Source organism: Cicer arietinum, chromosome 7 (assembly GCF_000331145.2).
Source record: "Cicer arietinum cultivar CDC Frontier isolate Library 1 chromosome 7, Cicar.CDCFrontier_v2.0, whole genome shotgun sequence".
In the NCBI taxonomy this organism is placed as follows: Eukaryota; Viridiplantae; Streptophyta; class Magnoliopsida; order Fabales; family Fabaceae; genus Cicer; species Cicer arietinum.
Genome location: NC_021166.2, coordinates 4,214,231 through 4,231,475, shown reverse-complemented (window position 1 = coordinate 4,231,475; position 17,245 = coordinate 4,214,231). Strand labels below are relative to the sequence as shown.

Below are 17,245 nucleotides of genomic sequence, written 5' to 3'. Positions count from 1 at the left end.
AGGGAGATTGTCTCCAGTAAGGTAAGAATGAATAAGAGAGAGAGCCTCAGTTGGTTTGTTGAGAGGCACTAAGTGACCAGCTCCTCTCACTGTCACATATGTCAATCCTTCATATTCTACTATCCTTCCTCCAACCTACATACATTATTAAATTGATGAAAGACACATGAAGATTAAAATAATTAATATATTTAATTATACTTTTATGTTAAAATTACTTAATAATTAACTTATTATATGATTATATAATAATTTATTATTTATAACAAAAGAATTTATAAAACTTAACAGCACTGTTAGTCCCACTTTCTTCTGCACCTGTTAGTGAAATTCTTTTACATGACAACCATTATTTATTTTGCTACGTTATACCATTATAGTGAGGTAAAGGTAGATAATTTAACTAGACATAATTTCTTCCGCATATCCTAAATTTAATTTCAACTAATATTTTTGTCTTTTATATTTTTTTCTTTTTGATTTGATATTTTATTTAATTTTTAATAATAATTTGATGTTTTTTGTCTTAAAATATCAACAATATTGTCTTTTTTTATTTATAAAAATTTAAAATATTCATCAAAAATTTCAAACAAAATCCATAAAATTAATTATCATCTTCAATATAATGCAAATTTTGATCAAATTTATTACTCAAATCTTCAAATAAACTCGTATTTTCATTATTTATCTGATCTTGTTAGAAATGGAAATATGAGTTTATTTGAATATTTGAATTATGCATTTGATGCATATATAAATTTTCTTGAAATTAATATTGAATTTTATTTAAAGATTTTGATGAATTTTCTGAGTTTATATATAAAAAATAAAATATTATTGATATTTTAAGATATAAATAATTAAATTATTATTTAAAATAAAATAAAAGACTAAATTAAAGAAGAAAAGAAAATAACTGAAGTATTATTTAAAATTAAATTACGAGACTGCAAGAGTGATTATATTATTTAACCTAAATATATAATTAATCAAATGAATGTGTAAAACTCGTTTATATAGAGAACCTGATTATGGTGGTACCAAGGCCTCCAAGTAGATTTTAGAGGTAATCCTAAAGCCTCAACACAATATCTTGTCCCTATCACAGGTAATCTCCCATCTGCATCTCCACTATTAATTCCACAAAGTACAAAAACATATTAATTCATTCAATTCAACTATGATGTCTCATTCATCAATCAAAAAGGTGAATCACGGTTATTGCAACCGCTACTGCATACACATGATGAGTACGTGATTCTTTAATTTTACCGAAAGCTAACAATTCTATGCAACCATAAAATCATAAATGACATGTGCACTTTGCACTTATTTAAAAAGTGACATTTGGATCCATATCTAAAATAATGAAACTCATGAGGATAAAAAATGACGGTCAAATTTATTTATTTTTAATTAAAAAATCACAACAATAATCAATTTTTTTTTTAAATGATAGTAGTCATTTAGAATTGAAGGGAATATAACTAATAGATACCTATAGATCCATATCTTAAGGCCACCCTTGATGAGTTTAGTGTAGATGGGTAGGACAGAAAAAACAGAGAAGTTGTAAGTCCCCAATATGGAATCACTGAGAAATGAGAAAAATATGGAAATTAATATTCAACATTCTATAGGATGATAAAAAGATTAATTAAGGGATCAAATTATAGTACTTACTTGCAAACCTTCCATGCTATGTTACCGTTTTCTCTTTTATTATTATTTGCATGAAAAGATGATTGAACATCTACCCTATTGAAAAATTCTTCTACATATTTGGAATAACAAGGATCATAGCCCCCAAATATTCTCATCCTCTTTAGTTTATAATCATTTTTCACCTGCAGGTACCAAATTCTCCATTAAATACACCACTTGACATGAAACTAGTAGTTGTGTTATTTTGACACAAATTTCAACATTAATTTAAATATTTAACGTAGTTTATAGATACAGTGGATTACGGTCAACGAATAATTAATAAATATATTAAGATATTACAATTCAATAATCATTTATTAAAAATAATTAACCACAATTTTCAATGTTGTTAACCACCATTTTCAACTATATATCTGAATATAAAAATCATGCATGATTAGTGAATATTTTTGTATATTTGAACACCTATAGTTGTATATATTTTATACACAATTTAGACAGTTAATGGATATTATGTATGTTTAAACATCTGAAAAAATCGTGATTAATAAAGTTTAAAATTATGATTAATCACGTTCAACTAATGGATAATATTTTGCAACATTTTATTATATTCATTAGCCATCTATTAAAAATAATTAACCACATATTTAAACTACATTAATCATTTAAGTTGTTTTCAAAATTTTACGTAAAAATACTATTTTTGTGAAACTAATGACCATGATACAGAATCTATTAATTGTGACATTAATTACAATTACAATATCTACCTTTGTAAGTGATTCAGGGACATTACTTGTTACTGAAGATGTTTTATTTAAACGGCATGCTGGGGCATAAATATTGTATATGTCAATTTCTGAGTAATCATGGAAGAGTTGACTCATGACTTGATTGCACTCATCAGACCATAGAGATTGTTTAAAATCACAAACTTGTTTTGCTTTTTCATATTGCTGATCTGATATAACTGCATGACTCCATGCATATTCTAGAAGGCCTTTATAATCATAGTAATCTTCAGTTTCTGGATTTCCCACCTGAAAGACATATATTTAATTTTAAATACATAGCTCATTAATGTAATAAAATCATTTTTGGGTGCATATTTAGGATTTTTTGTTTCTTTTCATTTTTACTGATAAAATAAATATAGATTTAATTTATATATATTATCGTCAATGTAAATATTTTACAATGTCAATTAATTATAATCGTTGAATTATTAAAAATGTTCGACTTTTATTAAAATTATCTTCAAAGTCACAAATATGATTTACTGTAATTGTTTGACGGTACAATTTTTTTTACATTAACTGTGTATCAAATTTAAACTCAATAAACATTAGAGAAGACATTATGAAAATTTTTAGAAGTATATTTTACAAATAGATCTTAATACTTTGGAAAAATGCTGAAAAACGTCTTGACATTGTTTACAGTATTTTTTAGAAATGATTTTCTCTGGTTAGCTTTCATCTTCTCTTTCTCAATTAAAAAGAAAAATGCATAACCAAATATCATTTCAACCACTAACAGAGTAAAAACTAAAATTATAAATGTTTTTTAGAAAGTAAAGAGATTCTTATAATCTTTATTTTTCCAATCTTTATTGGTTAAGGAGGAATTAATTACTTACAATAAAACCTTTAAGATTAATAAAAGGGTAACTGTTTCTATCTTTGTTTCTGTCAAAGATTAACTCTGCAAGCTGAGGAATATAGTGACCTGAAAAATAGTGGCAATGAAAATGTGGTTATTAAATATTAATATATGCTAGAAGTGACTATGTGTCAGAAAGATATTATACTTATAATTTAATTAAACACTAACCAGCATAGCTTTCTCCTGCTATATAAAAGTCCCTGGATTTGAACTGTGGAAATCTTTGTAGCCAATTCACCAAGAAATTGTAAGCATCCTCAGCTGATTCAAGTAGTTTGTAAAATATTGTGACTTTAACAAATCAACAAAATGATATGAGCTAATTATCTTATGCAAAGGAAACAACTCACCAACAAAATGATCCTCTAAAATAGTGAGATCAGAAGAAGTGTTGGTGTAAGAAAAACCAACTCCAACAGGTGACTCCACAAATAACAAATTTGCTTCTGCATAGGTTCAAAATTTTCAAGTAAGCAAAATAGGAACATCATTTTTATTCCTACGTAGCATTGCCACTTCATATTGAAGTTGTATCTAGTGTCTCACATGTGTAATTAGACTCAAATGTTCAATCATACAATGACTATAATTTTTTCAAATTATTATTAAACACTAACATACAAACATAGATATTGAAACAAAATAAACAAATATATATATATATATATATATAATAGTCAAAAGATGGAAAGAAAATATAAACCTTGATTCCAAGAGTATGAGTTGAAGTTGAGTCCTTCACCATTTTTGTTGACTAAAAGAGGTCCTATCTCAACAACAGCACCATATCCAATAGAAGAGCATCCAGGTCCTAACTCACACACAAAATCAAAGGTATCAGCTATAAATATGACTAGAACTAGATCTTAACAACCATACAAAAAAAAGTTATAATAATAATAATAACAACAACAAACAAAAACAAAAGACCTCCATTGAGCCAGAGCAGGAGAGGCTTATTGGAGGGCTCAGATTGAGCTTCAAAGAACCAATAGAAAAGGGCTCTGCCATGTTCTTGATTGACAGTGATGTAACCTGAAAAATGTGAAACTGATGGAGTTGAAGGTTGTCCTGGAAGATTAGTTATCCTATCAGATTCATAGCTTTCAACATTTATTTCAGATGCTTTAGTAGGAGTAGTTAATAGAATGAAAGATAGGAACTGGAGGACAAACAGAAAAACATTCATATCTATAATTAAAATGAAATAAATTTGGCTTCTTTAATTTTGGACCAAAATGAATGCAATGCATTGACTACTTTTATAGTACAAAAATAAGTGAGTGGGTGGGTGAGAGAACTTAGACTTGTCATATCAGACAATGACAATGTACACTTTCTTGGAGTAGGCTTTACCAACATCACACAAAAGGAATAACTTTTTTCACCCCACATTTCTAAAAATCTGCAAGTATATTTTTCTTTTGTGAACGTGTATATCTAAATGATTTTAGGGGTGAAGAAAATTCTTCTCTCACATAAAAGTTAGTTCTCTAGTGTTTGCAGTCACAATCTCGTAATTATTTGTACTTGGTCACATTTGAACTATTGTTCTAGATTTCAATATCGATTTTTTAAATTAGAAATAACAAAATTAAAATTCACGTTAAAAATGGAGTTATCTGATCATAATCAAACGGTTCAAGTGGTCGACAACATGCACTGCAATGAAACCAAATTCCACAAAAGCCTTAGCCCACCAGGTAGCACCAGGTAGCACAACTTGTTTGGCCATAATATTCACTACACTAATAGTGCAGAGCATTAGCATTGTGTATGAAAATTGTCTTTATCACAAGACAGACATTAGTCCTTCTGTCACCCACTCATTGGATTGGGGTAGTCCTTTATGTTGATTTATTAATTAAAATCCACTTGTACCTTGTTGGAATTGCTCACTTGTTTGTTTCTTACTGAATTCATCTAAAAAAGTTCCTAGAAAGGACATAATTTTCTATTAGGGGTCATTATTGGAGTTGGGTAAAGGGAAGAAATCATAACACACTAACCAATAAGAAATACATCGGTAGTGACGTAAAATGTGTAATTATTCAATATAAAATGACAATGAGTTTGTTAGTTCAAGCCTTTCTCTGTTCATAAAACATAATTACTGTATATCCTTTTAATTGAGTTAATCATTGAAAAGATAATCTAAAAAACAGTAAATCGGATTTGGATTCCCTGCTGTAACTACAAGACGCAGTTACAACAGCCAGTTGTCTGAGATCAAAATAAACAATCGAGATCGCTTTAGTGCATGAAACCAAGTCTGTAATATGAACTAACTGATCTCAAATTTCCGGTCAAGATCGAGTACAACATGAAACTGTAAACTTTAGAGCAGCAAATTCAGGTCCTAGTAAATCATGTTGAGAAAGTTCACTGAATACTTCAAGAAGAAACTTTACAAAATTAAAGGATTGAAATGAAATTTCCATCTTCAGTACGAACTCACTGCAAAATCTTTTTAAATTCATAATCACATTTTTAAAAGAACTAGTATACTAGTTAATAGCAACAGATAAATTATACACCTTGAAAACAAGTAATCAATCCTTTTTGGTGAATTATTACGGGCAACAATGTACACATAGCAGATAAACAGACAACTGAAAGCACCTTGAAAGTTGCTATGACTCATCTGCATTATGTATATCTGAACAATGCAGCCAAGCTGGAAGAAAAACTAAATACGCCTGTGATAAATAATGCAGTCCCAAGTCCAATTCTCTTCCATTTCCAATAAGAGAAATTCCCCAAAATGGATCCTCTGCAATGACTTTATGGTGTAGCCCGCTGCAGATTTGTTAGATTATCGTTCTCTTGTGAGGGTAGCATTATACTAGAATGCTAAGTCCTTTGGCTGCGCATTTTGTAGTGTATACGTGTGACTTTTGATGGGTTATCAATGACTAAGTTCAAAGAGGTTGAAGAACTAATTTGTCATTCTTCTTTTGAGATTTCTTTTTCCTTTTTAGTAGGGAGAATGGTTCAATAATGAATCTCGAGAAGCGGCTTAAGTTATCCTGGAGACCATCCATCTCATAATGACCAAACCGCCAATCTCTTTCTATATAAGACCGCTGATTCGGCTCATCAAGTCCACCTGTCACCATAAGCAAGGAAACTTATCATACATTTATCCACAATTCCCTATGTATAACCAACCACCTTAAGAAAAGTTTACATTAGAGTTTGTTTGGTAGGAGAAAATGTTTTTTTTGCTTCTTTTTACTTCTAATAAGAAAACTACAACCTTATTTTTACTCTGTTTTCAAATATTTATTCATGAAATGGTGAAAGCCAAAAAAAAGCTGTTTTCCCTGTTTCCTATACAAATACTTCTCTTTTTCATTTATCTTAGCCAAGGTCTTGTTGACGTTGCTCAAGAAACCAAAACCTAAATTCAGTGGGACTGTGGGAGGCTCTGGAGGAATAAGAAGCAGAGAAACTTTGGTATAAAGGCTACAAGCAATATTCTAATTTTGGAGGGTAAGTGCTTGTTTGGAAAAGAGAATTTTCTGTTTGGATGCACAATTGTTGATCCACAGCATGTTCACTGCCCTCATAACATGGCACCAAACATGCACTAAGACAACTTTGGTTGAGGGGCTACTCTTTTGCAACTAAAGCAAATCACGTTCAGTTCTCATAAGTTCATGCAATATAGTTGATGTTTAAAATTCATCTCCGAACAACTAAGACTGAATTAGTTGCGCAGTCTCCGACTTCTTATTCTAATTGCCAGGGAACTTGCCTGGAATTTATATGATTAAGGTTGGTGTAGCTCATGATCCCATTGTCTTTGTAATTGGTTTGGTTTTGACTAAAATAAAGCTCATCATGCAACTGCTGTCCAAGGAAGTAACTGTTTTTTTTTTCTACTTAACATGTTGACATATGGCTGCTAAGGCATTAATTCTATCAACAAGGTCAGATGCTAGATTTCGTTGATAATATGTAGCAGTAAAGTTCCAAATTAAAAATAATCTAAGCATTGAATAAACAAAATATTAACACAGGAAAAACACAAAGTTCAATCAAAAAGAAACTGACAGGCCCACATATTGTTAGTCTGAACTCTGAAGTAAAAGAGTAAAGAATTACCTGCATACATCAAACCATGTTTGTCGGTTGCCCGATAAAATGGTCTTGTTTTCTTCTCTTTAGCAGCTATTTGAAGTTCATTCCAAGCACCTTCACGATCTTCGCGTGTAACTTTACCAGTATTCACAACCTGCAATCAAGAGCCTGTTAAAAATATCACCCAAAATTTGACAAAGCAAATATTATAGAGAAACAAATGAAGACAACAAAGACGAACTTTAGAAAACAGATGGTAAGAAGGGCGGGGGACCCGTGCAAGATTATTTGCCCGGTCAACTGCAACAAGTCCAAACTTGGGACCATATCCATCAGCCCACTCCCAATTATCAGAAATAGTCCAGAACAGGTAACCAAGCACAGGTACACCCTGTAGAACAAATACAACCACGTATAACATGCAATTAGCGATTATGAAAGAAAAATTCGATGTTAAATAAAAGGGTTTAATGAGCATGAATTGACTGTGTAAAATAGTTTTACATGGTCATCCAATAAGAAACCATCATTCTCTTCATGTCATACAATTAATTTCAAAATATCTTCGTGTTTTGGTGGAATACAAGATGCTTATTGGATGTTAGTGTAAAACTATTTTACAATCTCTTAAAAAAAATGAAAATTTCAGAGTCAAAACCTTGATCATAGCTGCATAAACAGCAAGCAAATGCTCCAAGAGATATGGCCGGCGGATCAAATCTGTTTCATCCGAAACTCCATTTTCAGCAATAATGAAGGGGACATTTAGATGCTTGTAACGTTCATGGAACTGAAGCAACATGCGATATAAGCCATCAGGATATACCCCACGACCAGACTCACTGTACTCATCATTTTCCACTAGCTTCAAACCAGCCCCCGAAACCACTTCCTGAAATACATGTTAGAATCGGCATGTGAGTACATGTCTGGTATCATACGCAATACACTATCATGGTTAATAAATCAAACCTGGCCATAATAGTTAATGCCAATGAAGTCCAGCTTTTTAGATATCTCATCGATGTATGGGAAGAGAGACAATGAGTTAGCCAGTAAAACGGCAGCTGTATCAAACAGACCATAGGGTCGCATAAACGACACGTGATGCGCAACACCAACTATTGATTTTGATGAGTTACTGTAAAAAATGTTATTATTGTTCAGACAAGTACAATCATAAAATTAGAAAAGCAACCAACTAAAGCGATCAAATTCAAATGTTCAGACAGCTTAATGAGAAGGGTTGAGAAAGAAGAAGAAAATCTAATCACACTAGAAAGATATGACTGTCGAGGCCTCAAACAGAGAATGGACCTAGACTGAAGATAATAACCAAAAGCTAACATAGATAACCCCCATAAAAATATTGCTGAATGAACAACAAAGTTTAATGTAACACATGAGGCTGCGGAGGGTGGGGAGTGATCGTTGATGCACAAAACATGTTCAATAAGTGGCTCCTGCCATATTTCTAGGCAAAGAACATGTGAAAAAATCAAATTCAGATCGGAATAAGGGGAATTCTGAGACCGTGTAGGCATGGGGACTGTATGGTTGAAGGATGACTTATAAGCTATCAACAAGTATCGGATCTATCAACCCAATAAGAACTTGCCACAAATTCTGAAAAGTTCTATGACAAAGATTCACCTGAGTTCATGGATGTAATCATATGCCTTTGAGTGTGCAATAGACATCCAATGCATGGCCTGCTGGAAAACACCTGTAGGAAGTGCTGAAGTAGCAGCCTCCAGCATATCAGGATGACCACCAGGCCAGGTGCCAGCACAATAAGTAAGCATACAGAAGACATGGGGCTCGTTAAATGTTACCCAATAGTCTACAAAATCTGATACACTGTCAACAACAAGCCTGCATTGAATGGAAGAATATGTGAAGGAATTAGCAAATATGCTATCATAAGATTAGTCAAACATGAAATTGGTAGTCATCAGTAACGGGACAAAAAGATGGTAAGACATCATAACAGACTCAAGATGGAGACTTCACAAAGGAAGACAATTCATCATAATCAATGAACTTTTTCCTTTAAATTTGGTTTGAATACGCAATTGGTCCCTGCAAATATAACATTTTTTGCTTTTAGTCCCAATAACTTTTTTTGTTTTTCGTCCTTGCAAATATACATGTCCTTGTTGTTTTGTTTGTGACTGCAAAATTTGCTTATATTTGAATCGGTCCTTGTATGTAGAATATTTGATTTTAGTCCCTCTAATATGAGTGACATAAAGGACCAATTTCAATTTGAACAAATTTTGCAAGGACTAAAACAAAATAACAAGGACCAAAAACAAATGGAGTATATTTTCAAGGACGAAAAACAAAAAACAAAAAGTATTTATATAGGGACTAAAGGCAAAAAAGTGTATGTTTACAAGAACCAAATGCATATTTATTAAACCTTTAAACTTAAAATAATTTTCTCAGCAATAAGCATTGTTTAATTGTGGTCCTCAAGTAAACAGTAAAAACCCAACACAGTTGACACAGGAAAATAAATATCCATTAGTACGTGTAAACTACATTCTTTTACAACCAAAGATAGGCTGGTAAAGGGCAGCAGTCAATCTCAGTTGAAACTTGAGTCATCCCCAGCAAGTAGAGTTTGATGGCATACATTACATACAGACAACAACCACTAAAGGAAAACTACCTGGTAAAGTCCATGAAATAATCCACTGTCTTTTCCAGCTTCCAACCTCCATAATCACCAGCCCAGGGTGGAAGTGAGTGATGGAAAAGAGTAAGCATCACCTTCATTCCATACGATCGAACCCTATTGATAATCCACTTATAACGCTCCAATGCAGCATAGTTGACCTACGAAAGAATGCCAGGTAAATTACTTACATAAGTAAATCTCCCTTGCCAGTTGTATTGGTTAGTAAAGTTCAAGAAAGAACTTTGAAGAATGAAAAATGTCTTCATGAACTACATACATAAGGTCAGAACTCATCATCAATTGGAAAGGTCAGAACCCGACTTACAGATTCTTTAAGGCCGTTTACTGGCTCATGGGGCATGATTCTTGACCAGTCAATTCCCATTCGAAAAACAGTAACACCAGTATCCTTTGCCAATTTTAGTTCTGTATCAGGATCAGTCCAAAACCTTAACCTCTCCTCCCTGAAAATCAGGCATTAGTTTATATTCTACTCACCAACAAAATTGCAGTTTGACACAGAGAGAGAGAGAGAGAGAGAGAGGATGGGGTAAGTATTTCCATTTTCTATTTAAGAAAGTTATATAATGTTGATAAAAACAAATAAGGAATTGTTGGCAGGATTCGCACAAAAATATCATGGAAAAATAATCTTTTGGATATGCTAGCTATTTGATTAATTAGGTATTTCTCAATATTCTCATAATAAGCTTCATTGTGACAGCTAGAGTGCAATTCAAATCAATCCCAATGATGTCTTCCATGAGCTTATCAAGCATAAACAGATTGACAATCACCTCATTCAACAACACATCACTCATGGATAGTGTCTATCGTCTTCTCTCTATAGGCACACACAATCAACTGGACGGATTTATTCTCCAACCCTCATCCGCCTAAACTTTTTTAGACTTCGGTTTCCAAATTCATGTTGGTTTCCTCCTCACCAACTTGTGTTTGAGGGGAATGTTACAGTATGTTCAGCCTTGATTTGTTACTATTTTATTGATTCTGATTGGTTATATTAGGATACCATTTATTTATAACTACTGTATTATGTATAACTACAATCTTCTGTGAAATCTTTACATACCCAGAAATACTCAGAAATTCAATCTTTGCCTTGACAACAATATTTACATGCAATGAAAAATTTACCCTCCTTTTCATTTCACTTCAAAATGGACTTGGATCCTCTGCAGCTGGCCACATACCGAAATGTCTAAAAGATTCAATATTTACTGGAAATGACATTAAAAAACAAAAGTGTGTGAGAGCTTACGGGTGTGGAACATTATGCCAAGCAGTAACATTAGGATGGCATTGTTCTTCTTCTCCTTCATGTCCTTCTACCTCCATGTACTTCTCAAATCCTCTGATCATGGCCTCCATAGCAACTTTAAGAGACTTCTTGTTGCCCTTATTAGCATGTTGTGGAGACGATGCAGCTGGCTGAGACCCACCATCACCAGTGGCAGAGCCCATCAAAGCATCAACTTTCTGCTCAGCACCACCACTACTCTCTTGTTCAGCAAACTGTATCCAAGCATCATCAAGCCTATCCTCAACATGTGCCGGTGCTGTTGCCAGACCAAAGAAAAACCCATTTTCTTCATCTGCAATTTTTTTTAGTTTAATTATTAACCACCATCAGCATAAAATATTTTACTTTGTCAACAAATTACAACCTATATGATTTTGTAAGTAGTTATAATTAAAGTCAAGCATCTTGTCAAAAAAATTATCCAAGTCAAATATATTTATTAATCATCAAATGATTATGATTTGATATTTTTTTTTTAAATTAAACTAATTAAACTTTTTACCTTAACTCAACTCTCTTGTTCCCAAGAGAAAGGGTGATAATCAGATGTTGGGTAAGTAAAATCTGATAAAAGTTTGTTCTAGAAAGAATTCAAACTCAGATTCTCCGAAAGGATTTGTCTTTAACCGAAGCTTTTAAATTTCAATCACTTGATTAATAATCTAATTTATTAATCTCAACTGTATGCATGCATGCTTGCAAACAAATAAGATAATAAAGTTAATTGCAAACCAATAAATCGTAACGAGCAATTGAAACTTCGTAGATGAAGATTACCGGTAATGTTGAAAACGGCGAGAGTATCGGAGGAGTCGTCGATAGGGGAACGAAAAGGGCGCAGATTTTTGTTGCGGAAACGAGAGAAGGAAAAGGCATTGGCGGCGACGGAGAGAGTGACTAGAGCTCCGGCGAGTTTGGTGGCGGTAAGGAAGAGTGAAACAACCGTCATGGCAACGGCGAATGAGTGTCACTCGCTATCTTTCATACTGGCAACACTTACTTTCCTTCATCACCAAATGAAATGAGATTCTTATCCAACTCTTCTGCTCAGTCACCTTCCCTCCTTTTCATTTCATTTGGATATTTCTTTATTTAGTAAAACATATACTTAATAAAACTTTTAACTTCCAGAATAATAGATCAATAGTATCAATTTTTTTAAAAAAGAATACTACCTAGTTTAGATTTGTTTATTTGGACTTGCCTTCTTTTTGATAAAAAATTCAACAACTAAGGAAACTTTAGATTGAATAAAGTGGAATGACATGGGTGGAATGATAAATAACATAATTATTTAAAAAAAATAAAAAACTAATCTATTTTCATTTCATTTTATTCTATCTTTACCACAAATGTAACACACGATTAATTATTTCATTTTTTTTTTTCAATCCTAATTAATTAGGTGGATGGAGTAGAATTTTTTTAGGTAAAAGCTCTTACAATTTAGTAAAATTAAATTCCAAAATGTTTCAAAAAATAATAATTTGAAAATCATAGAAAACATGAAATTTATCATAATCAAGAAAATGAACATGTGAGAACAGTACCGGCCCAACACATTACGAGGCCTAAAGCGAAATTATTAGATAAAGCTTTTTCAAAATTTAATAAATAAATTATTAATATTTTATTTAATAATTATATAAATTTTGTTTAACAAAATTAATGACATTTTCAAATCTATTTTCTCTATATTTTTCAAATAATGAAATAAGTCATTTCAACGGTTATACGACAACAACAGACACTAACGTAAATTTTTCCATATTTTAGTTGAATAAGAAAATAATGTGTATATATTGTAACACTCAAGTAACATGTTAACAATATGTTCACTATTTATCTCACGATCTCTCCATTTATAACTAGTATTTCTCGTATTAATAATGATGTACTCACCTTTTATCTCATGATTATTCAATTTATAATTAATATTTCTCTCATCTCTACTGTTTTAATTAACCAATTTAGTTGTACTGAGATAAGTATTAAATAATTTGTAATAAAAACAAAATATTTTATTTAATTTATATAAAATTTTTATCAAAATTAGTTTTAAAAATATTAAAATGTGAGACATTTTTCATAGATAAAAAAATATTTGAAGTCTTTTTTATGTAAAAAAATTTGTTTTTTAGGGAGGCATAAAACGCTTGCTTTGGCGGCCTTATCCTTAGACCGGTTCTGTGTGAGAAGGAAAATCAATTAAAAACTCTCATATATTTAATATAAATGTAGATATTAATAATATATTAACAAGTAAAATAAGAATCAATTATGATTAAAAATAACCATAAATTATTTAATCTCCTTAACACATAATAATGTGGTATGAGAATCAAACTAACTCTTTATATATATATATATATATGAAAGTCAAAATTGTACATATAAAGGTAAAAAAACTTTTATAATCTTATGCACTAAAATAAATAGATGAATTTACCTAGGAGATTGTCAAAGTAAGACGTGACATTAAATAATGTGTTCTCTTCGGCATAAAAAGGGTTATAATGATTGGATAATAATAAAAAAAAAAAAAATAAGAAAGGTTTTGTCTGAGGGAAAATTAAAATAAAAGAAGAGAAGGAGTGTACAAGCAAAAGAAGGGTGGTGTAATTAGTAATCTTGTTCCTTTTATACCGTCACGGTCTAGACGAGCCCACTGCAACGCCGTCGTATAACGGGTTGGTCACAGTAAACCCAAGCCCAATTCACTCGCGCTTTTTTTATTTTTTTTATTACTATCAGATAAAAAAAAAAGAATCTTTACCAGTATCTTTGACACCCTAAAAGACAAATCAGCACCAGAATCGGAAGGATCATCGTGCTTGTGTTGTGTTGGGTTTGAATTTTGAAGTAACCGGAAGCTTCGACCACCTCATCACAGTTGCACCTCTCAAATCTTCTTGTTCGTTTTCTGCACTTTATCCCTCTTTTACTTTTCTTCCTCTTCTCTTTTCGTTGTTATGCTTGTACCGATTTCTATTTTATATATTTTATCATTATGCTTTCTTTAGGAGCTGGGATTAAATGCATTATTTTGTTGAATACATGAGAATGTGATATGGTAGATGAATGGTTATATATGATTTTTATTGTGATCGTTAGAGAAAAACCCTAATAGAATAATTGATATCCCATGTAGTGTGAAAATCCTTTCCTTGTTCTTGTTCTTGTTGTTGCTACTTTAGCTTTAGAAAATATAATTGGAGAATCATTTATGTGCTCGTTTGATTGACTTATTTGAGTTCTTCTATTAACATAAGTACTTGTCAAATTATTTAGGAGAACTTATCTATGTTTGGGACTTGGGAGTTTGTTGGGGAAGGAAGGAGAGGAAAATAGAGATAAATTTTTCACCTTATTTGAGAGGAGAACGATTTTGTAGAGAATTATAAGGGAATGCTTATAATTCATGTATTTTTAATTTTTAGAGATTTATTATAAGAGATAACAACATAGAAATTATTTGAAGAAATTGCCTAAGGCTCTAATCCCTCCAAGACGTTTTTTGAGTTCCCCAAATTAGGGGGATTTTGTATTATGAAGAAAAATATACTCCCCAAAACCCTTCCTTCCATTTCCTCCTTCACTTTTTACCAACACTTTACCAACACCTCTCTTTCCCTCCCCCCTAACTTCCAAACACATCCTTAAGGACATAGTTTGCGGCATGTCCATAAACTATTTTCAACTAATTTCCAGAAACTCTCCTAGATAGCTTATGAAAACAGCTTATAATTATATTAGTTTATGGAAATAGCTTATAGCTTGTATGTCAAGAGTTTGACTTTTGTTTCCTATTAGGTTATACAGTTCTACATAAGCACTTATATGATAAGTGCTCATGCTATAAGCGCCTAACTAAGCTGTTAATACAAACACTAATGGATTCCAACAACTTGAAAATTTATGATTTCTTTTTCTTGTAATGCTATTGAGTCCAAACAGTGTTATTTTTTATTCCCACTCTTCTGCTGTTTATTGAAAAACTTGGGGAGTCTAAACTGTTTACCTTGATTTTCATTTCCACTCTTCTACTAGAATGTTATTTCAGTCCAAACAATGTTGTTTTTGCTAAACCCATTGCAAAAAAATCCTTTGTCCTCCTCCTCCTATTATTCAGGAATAGAATAGAACCCTTGAATAGAAAGTTGAAATGTTTGGAACTAATGAAAATTCTCCAATCTCCATATACTACAGCCACTGATTTATTTCAAATCAACAATCAACAATAATTGCTCTTTTTTTTTTCCTTCCAGGGTGCAGTGGGATATAGCTATGGAAGATAAAGATGAAGAGTTGGCAATGCCAAGGGATGCAAAGACTGTAAAGTCTTTGTTGAAATCTATGGGTGTGGAAGACTACGAACCTCGGGTTATACACAAGTTTCTCGAGCTATGGTATCGCTATGTTGTTGATGTGTTAACAGATGCCCAAGTGTATTCAGAGCATGCTAGCAAGTCTGCAATTGATTGTGATGATGTTAAGCTTGCCATTCAATCCAAGGTTAACTTCAGCTTCTCGCAGCCACCCCCTCGGGAGGTAATACTATTTATAATTCAGTGTTTATTAATTTTTGTGTCTGAAACTTACATTCTGTTTCACATTAATTGTCAACTATGAAGCACTGAGACACACAGACATGAACAAACACAGACACCAAACATGACATTGACAAGTGTCAATGCTACATAGATTGCCAATAGAGGAAAATTTATTCCATATTATATTCTATTTGTTTTGACAAGTCCATATTATATTCTTTTGTTGTTGTTTTGTGGTTAAAAACCAAACATGTACTATATAAATTGTTTGAGAATTAGCAAATTTAGCCAAAATGTCCTCATATCACTTACCACGTCATTATATCATTCGTCTAATCATCATATCACTTGCCATATCATCCAATTTCTATTCCAGATTTCATAGGTAGACAAAATGAAATGACCAAGATTTAAAAAAATTGGAGACCGAAATCACAAATTTAGTTATAGAGGGGTCAAAATCCCGAATAAAATAAATAAGGTGACAAATATTGCAATTAAGCCATTTACTAAATTATCACACTGGATTGGCTAACATGATGCATGTGAAGTTGTAAAAATATTCTTGCTATCTTCTTTTCTCTTTTGTGGACTTTAGATAATGCAGTTTTACTAATGGCTTGCAGAAATATTCATGCATTAATCGTTAGGATTTAATTCATATACACCGTCAATATAAAGAAGTTTTTCACTGTCAATAAATCACAACCGTTAGATAATTAAATATGTTTGACTTTTACTATAATTATATTTAAAACTATGTCCATGAATGATTGTGATATGCTGACAATGCATGACAATAATTTTTAATATTTGACTTTTACTATAATTATATTTAAAACCATGTCCATGAATGATTGTGATATGCTGACAGTGCATGACAATAATTTTTAATATTCATTTGTTTGGGCTGAGATTGGCATATATGCTTGAACATAATTATCTAGAAAGTAGAAACCTATTGCTGAGATCCATTTTGTTAGTTACCAACTCATGAGCTGCAATCAAGAAACATTTGCTTGCTTAACATGATCCTTGTCTGTTTCGTTGACCTACTACCTTCTGCTCTTTTTCTTTAAGCAATAATAACATAGTAATGTAATTGCATGTCAGGTGCTTCTGGAGCTGGCACAAAACCGCAACAAGATACCGTTACCAAAGTCTATATCAGGACCTGGTGTTCCACTTCCACCTGATCAGGACACATTACTGAATCCAAACTACCAGTTTGCAATTCCAAACAAAAGGCCTGCTGAA

The 17,245-nt window shown here is 31.9% G+C and overlaps 3 protein-coding genes across 3 annotated transcripts in view; 1 reads left to right on the top strand and 2 right to left on the bottom strand.

Moving 5' to 3' along the window:
- The window catches only part of LOC101492801 (serine carboxypeptidase-like 26), a 5,649-nt gene extending 1,059 nt beyond the window's left edge, over nucleotides 1-4,590 (bottom strand). Inside the window, exons 1-10 of the mRNA XM_004508058.4 lie at nucleotides 4,270-4,590; nucleotides 4,043-4,150; nucleotides 3,690-3,785; nucleotides 3,508-3,600; nucleotides 3,314-3,402; nucleotides 2,445-2,714; nucleotides 1,687-1,850; nucleotides 1,502-1,597; nucleotides 1,029-1,134; nucleotides 1-135 (exon numbers count right to left, since the gene is read on the bottom strand). Coding sequence (XP_004508115.1) covers nucleotides 1-135; nucleotides 1,029-1,134; nucleotides 1,502-1,597; nucleotides 1,687-1,850; nucleotides 2,445-2,714; nucleotides 3,314-3,402; nucleotides 3,508-3,600; nucleotides 3,690-3,785; nucleotides 4,043-4,150; nucleotides 4,270-4,528 — 1,416 coding nt within the window. The 5' untranslated portion in view covers nucleotides 4,529-4,590. The remainder of the gene's footprint in view (nucleotides 136-1,028; nucleotides 1,135-1,501; nucleotides 1,598-1,686; nucleotides 1,851-2,444; nucleotides 2,715-3,313; nucleotides 3,403-3,507; nucleotides 3,601-3,689; nucleotides 3,786-4,042; nucleotides 4,151-4,269) is intronic.
- A 1,191-nt stretch (nucleotides 4,591-5,781) lies between these two features.
- LOC101492467 (beta-glucosidase-like SFR2, chloroplastic) lies at nucleotides 5,782-12,519 on the bottom strand. The gene is made up of 10 exons (XM_012717972.3): nucleotides 12,213-12,519; nucleotides 11,394-11,727; nucleotides 10,437-10,575; nucleotides 10,103-10,269; nucleotides 9,079-9,300; nucleotides 8,398-8,566; nucleotides 8,084-8,317; nucleotides 7,667-7,816; nucleotides 7,450-7,579; nucleotides 5,782-6,448 (listed from the first exon to the last, which is right to left on the bottom strand). The coding sequence occupies exons 1-10, from the start codon at nucleotides 12,382-12,384 to the stop codon at nucleotides 6,261-6,263; spliced, it is 1,905 nt and encodes a 634-aa protein (XP_012573426.1). The 5' UTR covers nucleotides 12,385-12,519; the 3' UTR covers nucleotides 5,782-6,260.
- A 1,688-nt stretch (nucleotides 12,520-14,207) lies between these two features.
- Nucleotides 14,208-17,245, top strand: part of LOC101491706 (transcription initiation factor TFIID subunit 9) — a 3,444-nt gene continuing 406 nt past the window's right edge. Inside the window, exons 1-3 of the mRNA XM_073370698.1 lie at nucleotides 14,208-14,349; nucleotides 15,704-15,986; nucleotides 17,102-17,235. Coding sequence (XP_073226799.1) covers nucleotides 15,723-15,986; nucleotides 17,102-17,235 — 398 coding nt within the window. The 5' untranslated portion in view covers nucleotides 14,208-14,349; nucleotides 15,704-15,722. The remainder of the gene's footprint in view (nucleotides 14,350-15,703; nucleotides 15,987-17,101; nucleotides 17,236-17,245) is intronic.